This window comes from Rhinoderma darwinii, chromosome 12 (genome assembly GCF_050947455.1).
Source record: "Rhinoderma darwinii isolate aRhiDar2 chromosome 12, aRhiDar2.hap1, whole genome shotgun sequence".
NCBI lineage: Eukaryota > Metazoa > Chordata > Amphibia > Anura > Rhinodermatidae > Rhinoderma > Rhinoderma darwinii.
Genome location: NC_134698.1, coordinates 85393444 through 85417740, shown reverse-complemented (window position 1 = coordinate 85417740; position 24297 = coordinate 85393444). Strand labels below are relative to the sequence as shown.

At 45.6% G+C, this 24297-nt stretch overlaps 1 protein-coding gene and 2 long non-coding RNA genes across 4 annotated transcripts in view; 2 read left to right on the top strand and 1 right to left on the bottom strand.

The window, feature by feature from the left end:
• Nucleotides 1–21468, top strand: part of LOC142664971 (uncharacterized) — a 181512-nt gene extending 160044 nt beyond the window's left edge. For both annotated transcript variants that reach the window (XR_012851428.1, XR_012851429.1), the window contains 2 exons: nucleotides 13503–14236; nucleotides 21115–21468. This is a non-coding gene — a long non-coding RNA (uncharacterized LOC142664971). The remainder of the gene's footprint in view (nucleotides 1–13502; nucleotides 14237–21114) is intronic.
• CEP128 (centrosomal protein 128) overlaps nucleotides 1–24297 on the bottom strand; it is a 134824-nt gene that overhangs the window by 30751 nt on the left and 79776 nt on the right. The window contains exons 20-22 of the mRNA XM_075844463.1: nucleotides 13691–13740; nucleotides 12470–12493; nucleotides 1847–1924 (exon numbers count right to left, since the gene is read on the bottom strand). Of these exons, the coding sequence (XP_075700578.1) occupies nucleotides 1847–1924; nucleotides 12470–12493; nucleotides 13691–13740 (152 nt within the window). The remainder of the gene's footprint in view (nucleotides 1–1846; nucleotides 1925–12469; nucleotides 12494–13690; nucleotides 13741–24297) is intronic.
• LOC142664975 (uncharacterized) lies at nucleotides 1078–3025 on the top strand. Its single transcript, XR_012851432.1, has 2 exons — nucleotides 1078–1293; nucleotides 1722–3025. It is a non-coding gene; the product is annotated as an uncharacterized LOC142664975 (long non-coding RNA).

The window sequence follows — 24297 nt, the reverse complement described above, 5'->3', positions numbered from 1 at the left end:
GAAAACACTGCGTGTGAACAAACCCTTACAGTGGTCATTATGGCTGCACCCCTCCCCCGTGGGCATTCACTGGTATCTCCCTATAATGAAGCAAAAGACACCGGTCACCTTCCGGGAGGTGATGAATGGACTCCCTTACATATAGGTCTAGTTGTCTGCGCTGCTGCCTTCTTTCGTGTCCCATTTGGAAGGACTTGGCGTCAGTCCCTTCCTTTCTCCCCTTTCTGTAGTGCACAGGTGAGCGCCTTCACTCCGGCAGCACGAGATCCTCATCAGGCATCTGAGCAGCGAGGTGGACGTGGAAACTAAACCATTAAATACACATTACACCCACAAGTGCGGCTACTTCCCTCGCTGGTGGGTGCCCAGCTTTCCTGCCCATCACTCCTACATTCCCCTCTACCTAGAATATGTCCATGTGGTCAAGTCAGAGTTTATTGGAGAAACGTTCCCGGCCTCTGGCACAGGGAGGAATGATGGATTGTGTGGTGATGAGATATATTGGGTTTCTTTGTCCTCCATAATGATTCTCTATATTTTGGCACCGGTTCTTGCACAATTACCAGAGGCTGAAGGAGGAGTGTTTGCTGGTCGCAGTTAAATCTACCCCGTTTTTGTGATGCACGGAGCGTTACCATGACGGCACACCTGTTTCCCATTTACATCACTGCACACATAGCAACATATGGGACAACGTGTCCCCCCCCCCCCCCCCCTGTAATTGCACCGATAAAACAAATCCTCGTAGAATAATACAGCACATAAGCAACAACGGAGACCTCACCATCGATATCCCATCCAGGAGCCAATACTAATCCCTCATTAATAACCCCCTCCATTATCGGTGATTGTGTTCTCTGTAGTAAGGTCCGCTACACAAATATGAAAGAAACGTCAAAATGCGGCAGGTCTGGTGACCAGGAGGCAGCTAATCCCAGGGCCGGAGCGCGAGACGTGGCTGAATGGAACAATGCATTTCTCATAGCTGTGTCCGCACGTTCCCATCACTCTCCGCAGAAAGTATTCTCCTCCACAGGACCCAATTGTGGCAGAAGGTCTGAGCTGCACTATAGCCGAGAGCTGACACTGCAGCCCAAAGAATAGGACTCATTCATGCCAGCCCCATTCAGATCATTTTCTCAAGGTCGCTCCGTACAGTATTTCCTCCTTTGTTCCCCACACCGGAATATTTCCTTAGATCAGTGAATACCAATGTCCTTGGGGTCTATTCATTACAACTGCACATTGTGAACGCTCTGCCGTTTCTCAGCTCTTGGGGTCCAGAGATTAAAGGTAACATCTTTGCGTCCCTGTGTACACTCGGCTAGAACAGACGTTTGTTACCAAGCACTAAAACCGCGAGGCCTTGTGACGCTTTATTACAGCGCGGCCTGGCCTTCTTCTGAGACTTCACTAGACAAGGCCCAAATAATCTGCTTATGAGGTTATTGCTTTTAGAAAGTGTTCGTTTCATGTCAAAGAAAGTACAATAAATGATCTACAATCTCTTTATAAGTAAAGCGGTCTAGTCATGAAAACCTTGTTTGTATATTGCACCATTCTCCAGTTCTGTGAATGTAGCCTGCAGTGTAAAGAATGGAGGTTTTCATGGTTTTATACTGGAAGAAAACTGCAAAATAGGAACAAGATTTATATTGTAAAGTTACTGACTTTTTTTTTTAATAACTAGATCGGTTATTGACTCCCCCTTTTCTCATAAGATGGATCGGACCGCAGTAGCGGTGAGACGACTTCCTGTGTATGACCGACTTCAGGAAATAAGAGGAGCCTAAACTTTATACAGTGCAACCCAATCTGATGTTCAGCTCCTTTTGTTTGTACTCACGTTGAGATCCTTTATGTCATCCAGGAGACTGAGCTTTTCCGGAACAGATTCCAGGTGATCCAGGGCCATGCGTGTACTCTGTAAAATCACAAACTAGAATGAAGATCCTAATCACAAATACTAATGCCCCCGAAGTCAGCAGCGCCCCCCTCTTTCCATGGAGTGCTGGGAGGACGCTGCAGTAAGAGCAGCACATCTCATCACTACACAGGACCAGATCCAAGCACCAACTATGGAGGTACCAAACAGATGCTGCTAACTGCAAAGTAGCAATCACTGTGGCCTATAGGTGCAGCAATTCACTGGAAATCCAATTTGCCTGAATATTTTGCAATTAAAATGTCTTCTGCATAGGATGTAAAACAGGCGTGCGGGTGAAATAAAGCAAATGAGAAATGAGCGGCTTCACTTTATGGTAGAAACGCCGTTATAATCCAACAAGACAAATGTATGCAGAAAGTTATCGATGTGATAAAACCATTTACTAGACGTTGTACATTTATATGCTGTAAAGTTATAAGATCCACCGACTCCTCCAAACAATGTCACCGCGCAGTCACTTACAGGGGAGGGGGGGGGATGCTGCTGGGACCCCACTGACCTGGAGAATAGGCTCATTTTAATGGTAATTGTGCAAGTTCTTTCAGTGTAACGAACACCTGATTGTACTAAACAGCAGCTGGATCAACAAGATCCTCAACCTGTGGAATCAGAGATGACTGCACCGACCCCGGCACTCACAATTATGAATGATTATTACCCCTGGTGGAGAGCGGCTCCTACATTCAGGTTCATCCTATGCTGCTTTATCACCACATCACTGAAACATCTCTGCAACGTTTACTGCCCAACAATTGCGTACACCCTATGGGGCATATGAGATGCTGCAGGTAGAAGCAGATCTATTATCTCCCCTCAGGTGACACTTATAATAAGAGGAGCCTCAGTGTGTGACCCACATTACAGAATTCATAACCCGCCGCTACCTGTGCGCTTCACCACATACAGCTTCATTATCTGACCGAGAATAACCGCAGCAGGAGAGACCCTACCACGACAGATAGTCACTCACAGCATCTGCGGACGTCTAGAACACGCTGCCCTTATGTCAACAGATTATAGGTAACAGATCCGATTTGGGGTCCTGTCCGATCTTCTGTAAATAAAGCTTAATCATCATGTTTTCAGCACCTTTGTAATACCATTTGTGTTGCATTCCTCACTGCTGTCAAGACCTCTGCTTGCTATCAGTTAATGATCTTCTTACAATGTATAAGTGCAGGTAAAGCCATCAATCGGGCTACAGTCCAATACAGGAGAGATTTGCATCTGCTGTGTTGAACTCCGAGACGATGGTCTACACTGATGCATTGTTCCAAACCCTCAGCTGTGTGATCAGGACAGGTTTCCAGCCTCTCAAAGTTTCCATTTACTGACACTAAGGAAATATCTTGACTTCAAAACCTGCATAAAATGAAAAACTTTATTTACTGGAACCTCTTCAATCATCTGCATATATGGAGAAGCCAGAACAACTAGACAGCGGACCGGACATTCTGGAGAAATGTGGTTACTAGGAGTCAAAAATCAACGTAATAAAGGCCTTAAAGGGGTTATCTGGGACTTAAAAATTGGCAGCAAGACAGGAGATGGTAAGAAATAATAAACTAGCAGATACTCACCCCCTGAAGTGCCCCCGCTCCAGGACAGAGGGCTTGTTTTCTGCCACTCCGGTCCCGGAAGCTCCTGCAGGGATGATGCCATTAACGGCACGGGACACCAGTGATTGGCTGCAGCGGCACGCAATGGTTGCAGGAGCTTCCAGGGCTGGAGTGGTGGAGAACGGGGACTCAGCGCTTGAGATGGGGGGCACATCAGGGGGTGAGTATCTGCTAGTTTATTTTATACCCTGCCCAGCTGCCGATTTTTTGAATGTTCCGGATAACCCTTTTAACCCCTTGGTGCATAATCACGTACATGCACGGCATGAAATGGCCATTCCACCGCCCATGTACGCGATTGTGATCGTGGGGGCACAGATGTTCCCGCACTCACCGCGGGAGCCTGGCTGTGAATGACAGTCTGGGTGCGATGGCTAGGATTGGACAAGCCTCCAATTCCGGCTGTTTAACCCCTTAAATGCCGCAGTTAATAACGACTGCGGCATTTAAAGTGGTTCGATAGAGAAAGGGGGCTCCCTCTGTCACCGATCAGAGACACGCAATCGCCCTCAGGGAAGCCGGTGGCCTAAGAAAGGCCCCCAGACCTGCCTGGCTATATGTCTATTATGCTGTACCAGAGATATGACCTAATAACCTTCCTTGACAGGCAATAATACTTCCATATATTTAGGGCCTGTTCACATCAGCGTTGCCTTTCCGTTGAGGGGTTTCGGTCGGGTTAACTCCTCAACGGAAAGGCAAACTAAAACCTTAGCTTCCGTTTGCATCACCATTGATCTAAATGGTGACGGAAATGTTGCTAAAGTTTTCCGTTTGTCACCGTTGTGAAAGGGTTCCTCAACGGTAGGGCAACGCCGATGTGAACACAGCCTTAGGCTATATTCACATGACCGAGTGTCAAATCGGCCATGAAAAACTTCAGTTTTTCACATCCATGTGGGGCCCGTTTTCATGGATTCCTCATAGACTTGAATCTATTGTGGGATCCGGGAAAACGGGCAAAAACAGGACGTCCTATTTTTCCCTGGGCTGTTCACACGGTCCGTTAAAAATTGGCCGTGTGAACAGTCCCATAGACATGCATTCATTTTAATGAAGCCGCGTGACGGCCATGACACGGCAGACTTTCCCTGTCTTCTGAATGAGCCCTAAGTATGTTAAAGCATTATATAAGCAATCAAAAGATCGCATGCCTAGTGGGAATAGAAATTATTTACTAGACGTTTAGAGAAAAATTGCAGATCTGATATTACCGCGATCGTAACAACAGAAACGATAAAGTTTACACATTAAAAGGCCGAGTGAACGCCGTACAATAAAAAAACGGAAAATCTTTTTTTTTTTTCCCCCACCAAAAAAATAAAATAAGTTAATCAATAAGTCCCATGTATTTAAAAATAGTGCCAATGAGAAAGACATCTCGCCCCGCAAAAATTGCTGGAATAGCATATTTTTTTTTTTCAATTCCCTCCCAATTTTTTTTTTATAAAAGTGAATCAATATAATATATACACCCAAAAATGGTGCAATTGAAACATACAACTCATCCCGCAAAAAACAAGCCCTTATATGGCTATGTCAACATAAAAATAAAAAAGTTAGGACTCTTGGGAGGAAAAAAATGACAAAGAATACTCAGTCATTAAGGCCAAAATAGGACTGGTCCTTAATGGGTTAAGTAAGACAGAGCAGTACCAAGTACAAGCCTAAATAAAATCCTGCATCTGAATGTAGCTGCACACGGCCTGTGCTCCGTCCACTTCTGCAGATACTGCAATAGAAGCTTCACTACAGCCCTTCCAGGACCTTCCATACACCGACATCATTCAGAACATTATTGTTTTTAGGTATAACCATCAGCAGTAACTCCAACTGATTGTCAGAAAAAAAGGAAGAAGCAACTTCTAGTCCAGGGGAAAGCGGAACCAAGCAGCGACAGAAATAGGCGGGAGAAGTCTCTGTAGCCGGAGCCGTCAACAGAAACACTTTAGATAGTGCACGATGCTCCGGGGGTAACACTTCAGATAGTGCACGATGCTCCGGGGGTAACACTTCAGATAGTGCACGATGCTCCGGGGGTAACACTTCAGATAGTGCACGATGCTCCGGGGGTAACACTTCAGATAGTGCACGATGCTCCGGGGGTAACACTTCAGATAGTGCACGATGGTCCGGGGTCTTAAGCGAATATTAATGGCATTCTTTTATATCAAGACTCGTTCTTGCCTCAAACCCAGTAATCTGTCCCGAGCTTTGAGGAGCTGGAGACCTGCACCTCATTATATGCGGATGATAAACTTGCTTTATAACTATACAGATCCATATGTGATCATCTCCTTACTGATCTACAAATACTGGAATAGCTCGGAGTTAATGGATCTGATCTAGTGCCATCAGAAAAGTACAGAACCTTGGCCCAATCTTCAGAGCTGTGACCTTCACATCCATAACACTGCAGGGAAGTTTTATAAAGGATCCTCGTAACTTCACCTTATCATTCATATCCAGAATAATCCTTCATCCATCCTGGCTCTTCTGTTCTCCAAACCCTCAGCAGATGAATATGTGGCGGCTGAGAGTCTTCACAGCTTTCGTAGCTAAACATGGAAATGAAACCTGAGAAAACACCTTCCTCATGGTCCAGAGAAGAGATGGGAGATAAAGCTTCCAATCACCAGGCTGTCACTAGTAAACGCAGAGACTTTAATAACTCCCTGCTGCTGCCGCTGTCTTTTCGGCGGATCAGATTTTTGTCAAACAGCTTGTTACTTTGGATGCGAAATGTCAAAGTAATTTAACACTTAATCTATCAGCTGCTTCTCCTCTGCCGATAAACCCAGGAACAAAGAAATAAGAAATGACACCCAGAAGGATGAGATTACATTACAAGTGCTAAGGTGCCACCAGAGTCCCCCAGCCAAGCGCGTGGATCAGCCGGGAGTCGCCGGTGCCCTCGAGAAGGAAATACTAAGGGCTTGTCCACACGTAACGGAATTGCTGCGTATTCTTCATCCAGAATTGCGGATGGAAAACACACAGCGAAATACAGTAGCAGAAAAGTGGGTGAGATTTAACAAAGGTCATCCACACGCTGCAGAAAATTCAGTGCAGAAATTCACCTGTGGTGCGTAATTTTATTTCCGCTGCATGTCAATTATTGATGCGGAAGTGGACTGATTGAGGCCTCATGCACACGACCGTAAAAACTCCCGTTATTACGGGTCGTAATCACGACCCGTAATAACGGGCTCATAGACTTCTATTGGCGACGGGTGCCTTCCCGTTTTCTCACGGGAAGGTGCCCGTTCCGTTAAAAAAGATAGAACATGTCCTATTTCTGGCCGTAATAACGGCACGGACAGTCCATAGAAGTCTATGGAGCTCTCGTAATAACGGGTGGCTACATGTGTGCACCCGTCATTACGGCAGCGTTGCTAAGCGACGTCAGTAAATAGTCACTGTCCAGGGAGCTGAAAGAGTTAACTGATCGGCAGTAACTCTTTCAGCACCCTGGACAGTGACTACCGATAAAAAATAAAAGACGTTCATACTTACCGGCAACTTCCTGCTTCCTCCAGTCCGGTCTCCCGCCCGTTGCCTTGGTGACGCGTCCCTCTCGACATCCGGCCCGACGTCCTGGATGACGTTTCAGGCCATGTGATCGCTGCAGCCAATCACAGGTCAATCACAGGCTGCAGCGGTCACATGGACTGCCGCGTCATCCAGGGATGTCGGGCTGGATGTGAAGAGAGGGACGCGTCACCAAGACAACGGCCGGGTAAGTATGAATTTCTTAAACTTTTATTACAGAAAGGGCTGTCCCTTCTCTCTATCCTGCACTGATAGAGAGAAGGGGCTGCCGATTAGTGCAGTGCTATTTTGCCGCCAAAAACGTGCTCGTAAATACGGGTGGAATACGTGTGACACCGGACCCGTATTTACGCCAGTATTTACGGGTGGGAAAAAATACGGTCGTGTGCATGAGGCCTTACTGCGTTTTTCCGATGTACTGCGTAATTTGCTGCGGAAACACTGCAGAATTTCTTACAGGGGTGGAAGGGACATCAAAAGTAGAAGAAATATCACCCAAAAAAGGAAACAAACACACGCAGCAAAAATCTGTACTATTTTCCACAGAATAAAAACCCATGAAATGGTGCGGATTGTCTGCTAGTTGATATGGAAATGCAGCGGAAATTTTCTGCAGCAAAATCATTCCAGGCATAGACGAATGTAGAAAAGTTGGACGCGCAGGATCATCTCGGGCAGAGCAATGTGCAATATATCACAGCACTGGACAAGATATGGGTGCACGGCTCAGTAGGACTTGACCGAAAGTCCCTTGTATTAGGAAAAAAGAAAAGAGCAAGGCAGCACTGCCAAAATACAAGTAGGATCTTTATTCACCAAATGCGACGTTTCAGTCCAGCAGGACCTTTCTTAAAGAGGCTCTGTCACCAGATTTTGCAGCCCCTATCTGCTATTGCCTGTGATCGGCGCTGCAATGTAGATTACAGTAACGTTTTTATTTTTAAAAAACAAGCATTTTTGGCCAAGTTATGACCATTTTTGTATTTATGCAAATGAGGCTTGCAAAAGTACAACTGGGCGTGTTTAAAAGTAAAAGTCCAAGTGGGCGTGTATTATGTGCGTACATCGGGGCGTGTATTATGTGCGTACATCGGAGCGTTTTTACTACTTTTACTAGCTGGGCGTTGTGTATAGAAGTATCATCCACTTCTCTTCAGAACGCCCAGCTTCTGGCAGTGCAGACACAGCCGTATTCTCCAGAGATCACGCTGTGTCGTCACTCACAGGTCCTGCATCGTGTGAGACGAGCGAGGACACATCGGAACCAGATGATTCTGCAGCAGCATCGGCGTTTGCAGGTAAGTCGATGTAGCTACTTACCTGCAAATGCTGATGCTGCTGCAGAATCAACTGTAGCCTCTGGTGCCGACACGATGCAGGACCTGTGAGTGACGTCACAGTGCTGCACTGCCAGAAGCTGGGCGTTCTGAAGAGAAGTGGATGATACTTCTCGTCAGAACGCCCAGCTAGTAAAAGTAGTAAAAACGCCCGATGTACGCACATAATACACGCCCAGTTGTACTTTTGCAAGCCTCATTTGCATAAATACGAAAATGGTCATAACTTGGCCAAAAATGCTCGTTTTTTAAAAATAAAAACGTTACTGTAATCTACATTGCAGCGCCGATCACATGCAATAGCAGATAGGGGCTGCAAAATCTGGTGACAGAGTCTCTTTAAGCACGCTCTCCTTTCTCGAGCAGACACCGATCAGTCATAACATTAAAACCACCAACATGTGAAGTAAAATACATTGATGATCTGGTTACAATGGAACCTCCCAAGAGCGCCTGTATCAATAAAAATGGAGAAGTTCAAGAATCTGAGCAACTGACAATGTGACTGGGTCAGAGAATCCCCAAAACAGCATGTCTTGTTGGGTGTTCCCGGTACGCAGTGGTCAGTATCTTCAAGGAAGGACAACCAGTGACCGGCAACAGGGTCGTGGGGGCTGAAGGCTCATTGATGTGTGTGGGGAGTGAAGGCTAGCCTGTCTGGTCTGATTCCACAGAAGAGATACTGTACCTCAAATTGCTGAAAAGGTTACTGCGAATTATAAGAGAAAGGTGTCAAAACACGCAGAGCATCGCAGCTCGCTGTACATGGAGCTCAGAGTGTCCATGCTACAATGGGCACCAGAACTAGAACATGGAGCCATAGTTTAACGAATAACGTTTTCTTTTACATCATGTGGACAGCCGGGTACGCCGCTTACTTGGAGAAGAGATGGCACCAGGATGCCCTATAGGAGAAAGGCAAGCAGTGTGATGCTCTGGCCAATGTTCTGCTGGGAAACCTCGGGTCCTGGCATTCATGCAGATGTTGTACAAGCCTTTATGCCAATGGAAGTGCCCTCTGTCAGCAGGATGTCAAGCCCTGCAAGAAATGTTCAGGAATAGTTTGAAGAACATGAGAGAGTTCAAGGTGGCACCTCCAAATTCTCCAGATCTCAATCGATCCAACATCCATGGGATGTGCTGGAGAAACAAGTCCGATCCATGGAGGCCGCACCTCACACCTTACAGGACAAGGATCCGCTGCCAATATCTTGACCTCCAGACGTCTTGTGGAGTCCAGGCCTCGACAGGTCTGATCTCTAGGGCACGAGGGCGACTTCACATTAGGCAGGTGGATTAAGCGGAGTAGTTGAGCAGAGCCCTGTCAGTTAGCTTCTGTCAGCCAATTGGCATCTTCCAGAGTGTTCTGGCAATGCTGATTGGCCGAGAGCATCTGACGGACAAGGCTCACAATACTCTCTCCTAATGTCATTTCCAGCTGGATGCCAGGCACAGTATTCAGCCCCTCCAAACCTTAGTCCCGGGAGCTCTACAGCAGGAGCTTTCTGCACTCGTTTGATAAACTCTTCATGAATGTCTTGTTTTTCTTGTGGCTCATGAGAAGCGCTTTAAATGAAACAAAAACCAAACCAGCCTGTCTGCATTCATTGGCCAGGGGGTTAATATTACCACTGAGGAGTATTCCTTCTAGCTTCACCAAATAATTGTTATTTTCTGTGAAATGAAAACGTACAATATTCCAATATACTTTCTCCATCAATTTCTCATGACTTTCAAGATCTCTGCTTGCGGTCTTTCAACAGGAACCTTTGTTGTCCATCTTGATCATGTGATGCTACATAGGTGCACGGCACGTTACAAGACGGTTCTGATTACTGTACTGTAACGCGTTGTGCGTCTGTGTGACACATGACAGACAGCTTTTTATCCACTGGAACTAAACAATAAAAGTTCCTATTGAATGACAGCAAACAGAGATCTTGAAAGTTGCAAGTAATTGATACAAAAAGTATATTGGAATATTAAGTTATTTTCTGTATTATGAAAAGTAATACTTTTGCTGGAACTGGAGTCAGTCCCTGTCCCGTATATATGTCCCCGGGACCATCTACTCTATATAGCACTGCATGATCCATCACCTGAACACCAGACACAAACAAAGGAAAACAGCCCCAGGTTTCAGCACATCTCTATGAATTATCGCAGAGGACGACGCTTCCCAAGAACACGAGCAGATTGTGCTGCTCCGACAGTGAAAACATGAACAAATTTCATTTCTATTGAAATTAATTCTCGTGACAGTGGATTTGGCACCTCGTAACATGTAAGTGTGCCACTCGGTAATTGACAATGAGTCACAGTAACTGGCAGAGATGGCAATGTGTTCTGTCTCACAGGAGCGCGGGCACCAGTACTGGCAGAAGTTCACTGGGCAGGATACACCTCCAGCTCTGATCGTTCACATGTGCACCAAACCTAGAAGATGACGGCACAAGGAGAGCACATTGTCCATCTAGTCGGCCCTTCATTTTTTTTTTTTCTTAAGGTATAAATATATATATATCTGCTGGAAGATTGTTCCAAGCATCTACTAATCTTTCAGCACCATAATAATTTCTGACATTGCTACTGATCCCCCTTCCCACTCATTTCAGATTGTGCACCCCCCAACTAATTATAAAGCTCCAAATCCCCTGTATGGACAGTTACAAGATAAGATTGTGGCTGCCGTCACCACCAGGGGGAGCTCACTGCATACCGATTTCTGCAGCCCCTATTAAAACCCAGTAATAAATTGGGGGGATTTAAAGCGTAAAATAGAAGAAATAAGGGATTTATCACTTTTCCATTCTCCAATTTTCAGGACTGATGGTCACTGGTCAATTACTGCACTTAGAGGCTGTCACCACATTATAAGTGGCCTGTCTTCTACATTTACTTTTTATTTAGAAAAACAATCTATTTTTACCACTTTATGAGCGATTTTTAGCTTTATGCTTATTAGTTTCTTAATGCTCAAGTGGGCGTGTTTTTACTTTAGACCAAGTGGGCGTTGTACAGGGGAGTGTGTGACGCTGACCAATCAGTGACCAATCAGCGTCATACACTTCCCTCCATTCATTTATACAGCACATAGCGATATAGCTATATCACTGTGTGCAGCCACATACACAAACACTAACATTAGAGCAGTGTCCTGATAATGAATATACATTACCTCCAGCCAGGACGTGATGTGTATTCAGAATCCTGACACGTCTGAATCTTTTCTGTGAGATTTTCTGCAAGGCAAACGTAATCTCGTTTACATCGTAATCTGGCGAGATTATGTTTGCCTTGCTGGAAATCTCACAGAAAAGATTCAGACGTGTCAAGATTCTGAATACACATCGCGTCCTGGCTGGAGGTGATGTATATTCATCATCAGAACACTGCTCTAATGTTAGTGTTTGTTTATGTGGCTGCACACAGTGATATAGCTATAGCGCTATGTGCAGAGTAAATGAATGAATGGAGAGAAGTGTATGACGCTGATTGGTCACTGATTGGTCAGCGTCATACACTCCTCTGTACAACGCCCACTTGGTCTAAAGTAAAAACACGCCCAGTTGAGCATTAAGAAATGAATTAGCATAAAGCTAAAAATCGCTCATAAAGTGGTAAAAATTGATTGTTTTTCTAAATAAAAAGCATTACTGTCACCTACATATAGCGCCGATCTCCTTATATAGGAGACAGGGCACTTATAATGTGGGGACAGCGCCTCTTTATTATATGAAATGGTCGTGTCCATTCAGCATACAATAATGGGGGGCAGTCTCTGTAGAAGCCGCACTTACCCTGCTTGGATTCAGTGCCCCCACAGTTAGTACAGACAGGGAAATAACACAAGGTAGATGAGAGGCACGATATTTATGGTATGTGTTATCGATCCTTCCTGAGTGATTCTAACACAAGGTCACAACAGCTTTCTAAGCCTCTTTTGGGCTGAACATGAAGTTTCTCAGCATCAAATATATAGGAATTTTTCAGATAATTTTCAAACAACTCACCCGCTCAAGATCCACAACCCGATCCTGGGGGGAGGGGAAAAACAGGCATTAAAAAATGTAATCCAGTCCAGCGGTATGATTGATATAGCAACCTTCACTATTAGCAAACACAGCCTACAAAAGACTGCAGTAACTGTACCCCCAGCGACCAGCCCGGAGCAGCGCGATGTTCTGCAGGACAAACATCGTCTGGGAGCTGAACTACATAGTATGGAGAGGACACAAGACACTGACGGTCAAAGGTCTCATAGACCAAAATAAGGCATAAAGCAGGCAGCACCCCAAAAATCACCTGTGTATCTCAGGAATGAAGCGCATTTTACACTACAATCTCCTGTAAATTAAGCTGAATCGTATAATAAAATGTTCTGCAACTTTCTAATAGACTTTGTGCCTCACCAATTTCTAGATCACCACTTGCTGTTAAAATCCAGATGCTGAAAAACCAATCCTGACCTAGTCCTGCTCACACGGCTTCTGGAGTATCACAATGTATCCGTGTAGGAAAACCTGTGCGGTAAACACAGCAGCAACACGAATCTCTCTCTCGTCCTGATAGTTTGGTACAATGTATCAGTGCAGATAAGCGCCAACACCATGGAGTCCCGGAGAGATTTGTGCTGCTGCTGCATATAGCTGACAGAGGATGGTCTACACCGATACATTGTAACAAACACTCGGTTGTGGGAGCTTCTCACCTGATACAGTCTTAGTGAATGGGTTTATGTTGGGAAGAAACAATACAGTCTCTTGTTGTCTGACCATTTGTGTTTGGACATTCTTCTGATATCCATGGTCGGCATCACAGGACAGCGGATGCGGCAATTTAGATTTGTGCTTTCCTTACAAATGAGAATGGGGGGAATTATCTTTAAATTCAGGAGATGAGGACGATCCGCTCCCATCAGACAAACATATAATAGAGCGACTGTAAGAGACATTGTCCCCATCTCAGCTTTAATGGCTTCAATAATTACACTCAAATTGCGGGACTTTGAGGAACTTTTTAATACTTGCTCAATTTTCCTTCCAGTCTTTACACAGCGGGTCAGAGCAACCCAGAAAATACAACCTGGGACACGCTGATCTCCGGGAACAAGTTACTGAAACTTCTACAAACCAAAACCTAACAAACAAAATAATGCAAACGCCCCGATGCTGCGCGGAGAACACGAGCCGAGGAAAGTCACATGACAGCGCCATTATATGGACATCACTCACCTGCAGCAGCCACATCTCCTCATCTCGTCTGCGGGTCTTGTCCAGGAACTCTGCAAATCAAAACACAGCAGGGTCAGTGCAATACAGCTCTGCTGCACCTGCGTATGGACACAATTCTAATCTCTTATTTCAGGTCTAACTGCCTGTCCCAGAAATAAAACCGCAGACGTACGAAACATTAAATAGGTTACTCCATTAATCATTTTCATACCAAAACTACTGAAATGCTGTTAGCAGTTAAAGTCATTATCAGTGTTTCTAGCACATAAAGACACCCATTTTATCATCTTTGGCTTTCCTGTGTCCCCCTTGGTACTGCTGCAAATCTGTGCTGCTCAGGAAGGGGCTCTGAGAAGAATTATTGTGCTTTCCCCTCTGGCAGCGGACAATATTATCTCTTAGTTTACAATTCTAACAAGCAGAAAAGTTTCCTCAACTATAGGGCCATGTTACTGCAGAGATGCTGCTCCTTTCCTGACAAGCTGGCCAGAAAGCCATTTTTATTGGATGCTCACCATGGGATGACTATGAAGACCTGGCTATGAGGTGAGTGACGTGCACATTGCTATACACTTTGAACACCAGTTTACATTAAAAATTTGTTTATAATTTGGTGCTAAACCCCTTGGGAGGAGAACAATTTTCATGTGGATCGGGTATAATTGTGCTGTACACAAACTGCAACAAGCTGCGGGTGTATGATCCACACAGTTGGCAGTGAGACAAGAACACCGTGCCCAGGCCACAGATTTGCCAACAGTGAATAGGAGAAGTTTTCTGCACACAGTGGTGGAGATTTATCAGCCCTGGTACACTGGAGGAGTTGCCTATAGCAACTGAAACAAAATCGGTGGAATCTGATTGGTTGCTATGGGCTCCAGTTTTGAGAACTCTCCTCCAATGGCGTTATTTTTGAAGTGGGCTTTTTTGGCCCCCCTTATAACATTGCAGCTTGCTCGGTGTGTGGTGTTTTTTTTCCACCCAGAGATCACACGCGCCGATCGTCTTATAAACCTCACTCGTCTAGAGCATGAATATCACTAGTGGGAATTATAGATAATGATTACATACCGGCGAACAGTCCAGCAAACCAGACCCCAAAAAGGGTGGGTCAATGTTATGCCGATTTTCATTAGAAGGGAGTTACAGCTGGTTTACACGGCCGATGGGGACGAATGATTGTTAGTACCACGGCTCAGTCCCCATACAGTCACGGGTAGACGTGCTGCCGACAATGATGATTTTATAGCCTCCATAAACTATGGGATCAGCCGTCAAACAATCGTTCGTATGTCAGCTGATCGCTGCCCTGTTTACACCGGCCAATAATCTGGATCGAGCATTCATAAGACCACTGGTTTGGCCGATATTTGGCCCGGGTAAATGGGCCTTTATGTGGGCATTGCACAATAGGCACAGGGCTTAAAATTTACTATTGTTTGAGATTTGAATGCTGGGAAGTGTGTACTAGGCCCTCCTACATACAGCAGGAACTGGCGCACTGGTACCCGGTATCCAGAGATAATAACCCCGTCTGGTCCTATTCTACTAGAACGTGAGAAGTTTTCCTATTCTCATCATAATATTCTGCTCAAAGCAGTCTCATTAAAGGGGGACTCAGGACGTGCAAGTGCAGCCCACCTAATAGTCTGTGAACTCTTGCTGCCATTATAAGTCTGGGTGTAATAAATGTCTGCCCCTCTGGAGAGCGGCAGCGTCACAGTGCACAATGTTTCCGCTACTGAAGCTTGTTCCTATTAATGTGCACGATGCTGCAGGCGACACCAGGGTGAAGGAGCAGAGAAGAATTAAAAGATTTTCCTTGCAGATTTTATACCAAACAAAGCTCTATGTGTCCCATATACAACCCCCTCCCCCACTCCTGCTGTGATTTCCTCGTCCAGACCTAATCGGAGTCCTGTTCAGGGACATTCTCGTTCCTATTTCTGCTGTTCACTGAGATTTATCTGCATTAAATTGGCTCCAGTAAAATGAGTTTGTGCAGCTTTTGCTGGAAGCGGCGAGATAGGGAATGGCTGTCAGGAAAATAATAAGTACACAAACTGCAAGACTTGGCACAAGTGTCACAGCAAGATACCGAGCACGGGAGGTTTGTCTGCGAGTGAGGAAGGCTGGGAGCTCCGCAGGAAAGTGAACTTCTGTGCAGCAATAGTGGCAACTTTCTGGGGAAGATCCTTTGGTTGTTCTTTGTCGCGGAGGTAAATGAGCTCAATGTTATTTATAGGAAAGAGCGGGAATCACATGGTCCAAAAAACTGCACATAACAAATGACGATCATTTCATGGTTACAATATCCCTTTAACCTGACTGACAAATACATGAAATTCGTGGGAACGCTCGACACAGGATTTATCTTTATAAACTATCTAGTACCTAACCCTCAGGGTAAGAATAGGGGGAGAAGTGTCAACTTTGGCAAATCTGAACTTCATTGGCAAAGATCCAAAACGACTTATCTGGCTGCAGGGGAAACGTATCTTCTCGGCAGAGCTGCACAACGTACAATCAAGACAGAACAAACAATACAATTAAAGGGAATTTCACAGAGTTTTGCAATTTCTCAGTTTACAACATATCAGTGTAGACAATGCTCTAAGGTGAACGCAGCAGCGCAAATCCCTGCCCCGGACCCCAAGTTTTAACTTGAATGAGGCTGAGATGCAATACCAGACATGGCCATAGAGACAAGAGTGGCGCTTTTTTCTCATCTTGTACAACCCCTTTAAATTTTTCTCCTGTGGAACTAGGTTATTGGTCAGACTCCAGTGCAGGACACACAACGGGTGAATAGTTTCTCTTTCTGAAGATGATTGTTCATGATTCTGCAGCCACGCAGCTTCTCCAAGGTGAATAGTGTTTATGCTAGAAATCTAATGGTGCAGAAAAGATAAACCCAGGAATCAATTCTGTAAGTGCTGACATTCTGCGTCTTCGCCGGAGGACAAGTTATTCCTGTGGACGGCAGATCCGTTTACCTGAACAGCAGCCAGAGTCCTGCTCAATCTCATAGACAAGGGGTAAGATAGGATGAAGTGGTAGAAATTCAGGAAGGGCTTGGCCCGAGGTCCTCAGACTGACAGGAGGAGATGCAGGATATAAAGGATCAATAATGGTGGAGAACACGTTGACTTGTAGTCTAGTCACTAATCCCATTCACATTTGATAATAACGATGATTACAGGACAAGACAATGACTGGTTTTATGTTCCTATCACCGGCTGCTGTGGACCGGTGACCCATCCAGGTTTCTCGCAGGCCGGCAGCCATTGCTGTGTGGAAGGCTGCGAGCTGGAGACGCTCCCTCAGTCTGGGAATCCGGCTCCTTTTCCACATGTGACCGGGCTCTTATATCATTCTCACACAGCTCTGTTCCTTCTGGCAGCCAAGGGAATGTAAATCCTGTCTTTGCTTTTGAGGCCCCTTCAGATGGAGGAAGCTGGAACTTCAAGGGGAACGTTGAAAATCTTTTGGATTAACCGCGGGAAAGTTTATACAGGTGGTGAGAGAGTAGCAGGAAATTAAAGCAAAGCGCGGCTTCTGTTTGGTTTTGGCGTCTTTGCCAACACTCACCTCCCCACACAGTCCCCCAAAATTCACACTAAAAAGAATCCAAACGGTTGTATTGTCAGCACAATATCTGCCCACTGAGGCCACTGGGATGGAATTAATGTGTTTGGGTTGGAAAGGTCAGTTTTTGTGGGGCCATTATTTATTGCCCTTACAACCATTAAATTGCCCTCTGTGCGCCATGATTTATTCCATATGAGGCCGTGGCTGTGCGTCTGAGGACACGCCATGTGCATGCCAAGTGAGAGGCCATTATAAAACTGGGAGCAGTGGAGGGACTCGCCCGCCGCCATCCTGTGTCACAACAACTGGAGATATTGAGAATTGGAACGGTCGCCCCATTGTTCGCGTTTGTTCTCTTTCCAGAGTCTCGGGCGCGTTTTTCCAAGTGCATAACACGGACCACCTGACCGTATGTTCACAAGTCAGAGGGCGCAGAGGCCATAAACTGAAGACACGACATACAGAGAGGTCAACGCAGGGCAAGATGCCACCAGTAATAAAGGGCCGGTTCAGTCCTCTGGAAATTGTGTGTTTAAATTCCATTCTCAAAATCTATGTCTGATGCCAGTGAATTAGAATTTAAGGTGGGGGGGGGGGGTGCTAAAAACCTGGAGATCAAGTCCTGCTTATTACAAATCTGTCGTTCCCTGAAACACAAATGTTCCTATTCAGTGACAGCAAGCAGAGAGATTTAAAATGGAATGAAACACAAAAGGTCTATCAGAAAGTTGCAGAGCTTTTCCTTATACAGGGAAAACGCTTCATTTACAGAGGAGTGGACTTTATTGCTGGTGGTTTCTTGTCCTGCATTGACCCGAATGTACATCGTTTAACACAAGGGGCTTCACTTCTCTACATTGTGGTAAAGCCGTACAAAGCACAAGTGGGAGGTTTATAAGATTGTCGCATGCTACAGAGCGCATTTGGCTGAACCTCACAACATACTAGACACACGCACGACCTCAGGACTAGTCACAGACCCAGGATCTGGATCACAACATATTCTCTATTAAAACCAAAAGTATATAAATCACACGGGGGAGGGGCAGCAGCTTCTCAGGTCACACTGACTCCGGCGAAGACATTGACATATTCAAGAAAAACAGCCAGAAAATTACCCAAAAAAATGTCTCTGTCATGAACAAAGGATTTGTCTGCTCAGCACGGGGAGTTTTTGTGTTACGAGGCTGATCAGACATCAGACCTGGAGATCGTTCCTGACACCCAGAAATAACAGCACGTTCCTGCCAAATGGCACTCGCTGCCACCGCCGCCGCGCAGTAAGACATCAGATCATGGATCCAGGGCAGCAGAATGATAAACGCTGTAACGGAATGAAAATGCCAGGACACCGGTCACTGAGCACCATAGATTTAACCTCTTCGTGGCTGTAAGAAGCCGCTACACATCCTCACAATAGGCGGCTGCTGCCAGTCACAACAGAGCCCAATGAGAGGAGGAGGTGGTGGTGGCGGCGGCACAAGTCCAGAGACAAGAGAAGGACTCAGCCCCATAGAAAACTCCGGGTCAGGAACTTATAAACCCGCATGAGACCAGCAGAAGTCATCCTGCCAGCCGCTGGCTCCTCATCACTTCTATTCATAGGTTCTCTTTCCGGGACACAACAAAACTGGGATTAAAAAAATAAATCTGCTCATAGACACCCCAGGGGGAATCATTGAGGAGACCCGGACCATGAACATCAGATAACAGTCTGCCAGTATAGAGCGATCAGCCATATGACTCCAGCTCTGCCACCCACAAACATTCCCGACAACGATCATTACATCCACCGCCTCAGAGGTTACCGTCACAAAGACGCAGCTCCCAACCCCACAACCATCGCCACTTCTAGGAGCCTGGCAACTATTGAGTAACGAGGGGCACCATGGAATGAGCAATTCTGGATGTTATGACTGCACTGGATCTATTATGTAGTCCACACTTCTTGGTGGGCACAGTGGGGGTGGCAATGGTCTGCAGGAATTATGTGGCCGGAAATCTAATGTGAGCAGTGAAATAGAACAATTTAGGGGTCTGAATTGGTCACTGTCTCTGGACACAAGCGGAGAACACATGAAGGCCTAGATTCAATGAGGTGTCAGTAGAGGAGTGAACGGAATTATAATCGCTTACATCTGAAATCAATATGTGGTGGTCACTTGGACATCAACAATTCAGGGCCAATGGTCGGATAAAATCAGTAAAAGTTGTGCGTTTCCATCACACAAAAAACCGGTGTACTTCTGGTCTAAGCGCAAATCTTAAACAGACTGTCGGCCGCTCCGTACATATCGTTAACGTCCTGAGGGGTCTCAGTAAACATGACTGGATTCCTGTGACTATTATGAGCTGGGCCCTACAAACATAATCAGATGCCGATGTCCTACAGCCGGGGGACTGACAAATCCACACTGGAGAATTTTAGGAAACGTGACTGGAGTAGTTCTCCATCATACATGGAACCACCAAGCTGGGGGAGGGGGTTGGCAAATTTAATAACAGTCTGTACGGAGGCCAAAACATGGAGTACAGAACAAGGAGGGGCTCCCGTGCCCCCCACCAGTCAGGCAGGTACACCGCGGCTGTGTCAGCTGGAGAACTTCCAATATTTGCACAATAGCACGAGAGGTGCTTGGCACACAATGTTTGGAAGGCGCAGATTCCCTCCAAAGGAAAAAGACGTGCACGCTTCTTATCATTTGTAAGATTCATGGAATAGGAGGAGGTGAAACCCGGCAGCCGGTGTGTGACAGCTACAGACAGGACATGAGGCGCATATTCCTCATACTTTAGCAGCGTAGAAAAAATTCTCAATTGCTTGCGTTGCAGAATATTTTTCCCATAGGATTATATTGTAACGTTTTCCGCAGCATATTTTAATGCTGCGGAAAATTGAGGCACAAACACCACAAGTGACTGCACGGGCCGGGCCGTTCATGCTCCAAAACCAAAACACATCAATTCTTCCACAGCGATGTAAAAAACTCAGTGCAGGTTTTCGGAAACGGTTGATCGCAGGTGCCACGGGTGACAACGAGTTATTAGGTTTAGGGGGTAATTACTTTTTTCTATGGATGATATAGATTAAGAATAAATCTTTATCCTCAATAAATGGAAAGGTCATAAAAAGCTGCATTTTGCGTTTCCTCGTGTTTTCTTTATCTTATATAAAAATTTGTTGAATGGTTTGAAACATTTACATGTGACAAATTCGCAAAGATAGAAGAGTACGGGGCAAATACTTATTAACAGCACTGTATCTGTATGTAGTGAGCTCCCCCTAGTGATGACTGCAGGTAGCAGAATGTTAACCTGCAACTCTATGTTAGCTGTATATATCTATATGTAGTGAGCTCCCCCTAGTGGTGGCTGCAGGCAGCAGAATGTTACCCTGTAACTCTATGGGAGCTGTATATATCTGTATGTAGTGAGCTCCCCCTAGTGGTGGCTGCAGGCAGCAGAATGTTATCATATAACTATGTCTATGTGGGGGATTTGGCGCTCCAGCCGCTATGAACAAATATAGCAGAATCAGCATTAGTTACGCTTTAGTCTACATATCAGGTCATGACCATGTTACACTGCGGAGCGCTCTGTAGACCAGTGATGATGGGGTATAATCATAGATGGAGAAGCGTTGATGTAGCACACGTGCAGCGAGGGTCGTCACCTTCCACTACAGGGAGACATGCAGCCGTCTGTTGTTTGTATTCTGCCTGTGTGTAAACCCTTTATTTGACTTTCCTAAGGGCTCTTGATTGATTCCGTTATCGCTGTAATATCCCCTCCGGGGAGCAGTAAATCATTCTCACACCTTTATTCTCCTGCAGAGTAAAGACATTTATACCTTCCAGAGACTGAAATCTTATCACAGAGATAAACAGCATCAGAGTCGCTGCTGCTCCCAGAACACGACGTCGCACAGGGAGGGTCCGGCCGCCATCACCGCTGCTATAGAGTAAAGAAGTGGAGGAGAAAGATGACAAGACCCGAGAATAATGGAATGTAAAGAAAGTCCGAATCACTGGGAAATATCAGCCCTCCAAACCGTCCTCATCCGGCTCGATACCGTCTTATATATCCATCTCTGGGAAACAACAAATATGGCTGCTTCTCCTACAGCGCAAAGAAGAAGTAACATAAAAAAATTAGCCCTCACTAAAATAAAAATACAACTCCTTGGAAACGTCAGGCCCTGAGTCGTCTCTTGTTTGGGATCTTAATATTCTGTTCTACAAATTACTGAACTATCACGGTCTAGTTGTCACCCAGCTTTCTAAAGACACTGAATGGCCATAAACATCTGCATTGTTAGACCAGGCCTACGCCTTGAGTTTTTGTAGTGCTACATATTGAATTCGATTTTTTTTTATTTTTAATTCGCTTTATTTCAGAAGTTTCCACATCAAAGAATAAAACACGAAGCATACATCGGGGTAAAGCTACGGATTGATTTTAACTCGAGCTAAAGCCCAAGTCCAAAATGAACACATTGAGTTGCGTGTAATCTTGTGGAGCGCAGCGGTCACTAAAGAGTTAAAATCAATCAGTAGCGCTACAAAAAGTCTAGATGTATCCCCGGCCTTATGCAGTTACATCCCTCTCTCGCCTTTTGCTCGGTTTGTGGTAACCTCCACTGTAACATAGTTCTTCATGAAGCAGGAGGCTCAGGATGAAACGTACTCAGATATGAAAGTGCCGCATAGGATTGTGGGAGGATACAGCGACTATAGATGAATCCATGATATAAAATAAACCGTGATTATCCCCAGTCACTTGCTGTGTGGTATCACAGCTGCGGATATTCAGGATTTCTTGTCAGTGCAGTATAATAAGGAGCGGCATGTGAATGTAATCAATAGAATATCTAACGTTACGAGCGTACGAAGAATGTTCCTTATCAGGACTGATAATGTTCTCATTCTCCAGGTGTAGTCAGCACAAAACTGGCAAGAGACGGGGCTGACCAAACCGGTGCCAGTGCAGAGAGTTCACCCCCTCCCCTCTTACATTCGGATGGTCCCTAATGCCTATGATGGGCATAACCAGAGAGGGTCAAGATGGAATAAGAAAGGAACATCCGGAGGGGGAGGGGGGCGGCTATTCTGGAGCCAGGCAGCAATAATGTGGATCCCGTGACAGGACTTGAATGGCTGCCGATCACTACAGTTGGCAGTGCCTGGCATTACCTGGGAGTTCCCTCGAGCTAAAGAAACACAAGATAACAAATGAGGATCTGGCGCAAGATTGTACTTGTGGGATTAGTCACAGCAGAGGCTTGTAGGGTTTATAGATTTGGAGGTTACAGCCAGGGCTACACCTAGACTTTTTGTAGTACTACAGATTTTAACTCTTCAGTGACAGCTGCAGTCCAAGATTACAATCAATCAGTTGCGCTACTAAAAGTCATGGGGCAGCCCTGATTAACCCCTCGTGGTAGGAACGTGCTCCGAGCTCCTCAGAAGACATTTTCTATATATACTTAGGACCTCACCATCCGCTGGGGACATCCACTTGGTTTTGTTCCTAAGGGCTGATGTTCAGTCTTCAAATAAAGCTTCATTATTGTACAATGAAGGGTTCTACAACTTTCTAATAGACGGTTTCATTACCTCACAGTTTAAGATCTCTGCTTGCTGTGAGTGAAAAGCTGTCCTGAGACACTTAACCGATTACTTCTCAGTTGAGCGTTTGTTACAACGTATCAGTCTAAACTATGTTCTATGCACTAAACACAGTAGTATCAATCTCTCCTGTCCTGATAGTTTGTTTGTTACAATGTATCAGCACAGGTAAAATATATCAGTCTGGAGTTCAGACCCTTAACCTCACAGAGGAATGGCTAGGCTGGACTGGACAAAATTGTTACAAACCCTCAGCTATGACAAGTATTTGGTCAGGATAGGCTTTCAACCACTGGATTTAATGTTCCCTTTATTTACAGAAAAACAAAAAACAGATTCTTCACATTTCAGAAGAGCTAAAATAATCCCACAGATGCCATCACAGCAATTACTCCAGCAGCCAGAACAAGAACTATTTCCTTGTAGATTGTAAACTCATGCAGGTATAGACTTATATAGGTATCTAATTCCACTGAGGCAGGAGATCATGGGGGCAATAACACAGAGCGGAGATAGAACGCAGATGTAGCGTCCCTTCGAGGGACATTCAGACACAATGTCATTTGTAGCAATACTCAAAAATTGGTGCAATGAATTGTGTGAAACCCTGACCCAGAGTCCTCCGGGGGAGCAACATCCAAGAGCAGAGCCATGGGGTAATAAACAGTATGAATGAGACTAACGGGGTTCAGAGTCTGGAGGGGACAAGCAGCATGAAACCTCCTGTCACGATGCCACCCATCCCCCACATTATGTCCGCAGTACGATGGAAAGTGACACCCAAATCTAAACACTTGTAAACTTGCCCAGAGGGGAGCACGAGACATGAACCGCTAAATATAAGTATCCCGGACGCGTCCACCGCTCTCAGGTCCCTGGCAGAGAACGCAGCGCAGGCCTCCGGTATTTCTATAGTAGAATGTTCTGAGTCGGCGCCACTTCTCTCATGTACCTGGGATTGGCGTAAAGTGTTAATCCTCCTCCTGACATCCCTTTGGCAGCTGTCGCTGGCTCAGCCCACGGTTTATCGGCGGTTTCAGTGGCTGTAATCAAACCACGATCAAAGGTCAAAGAGACATGTGAAGCAGCTAGGACCGGATGAAACCGCAGTAGCTCACATGAATAAGTGACCGCAAACAGAGCTGTGGACACGGGCCACTTGACACACGGTCAGTAATATTCTGAAAGGGGCCACGTATCCAGCTGAGGTCCCACAAGAGCCAAACTAGTGAATGCAGCGGAGCACATTAAGGATACGGTCACACAAAGCGGTGGCCGCATGCGACTGTAACCACTCCTGCATGCAGTGGCTAATGGCTGCACAATGCCGGTAATACCGAGCAAAATTGGGCGTGCAATGGCCACTACTACATGGGACTGTCCTAAAAG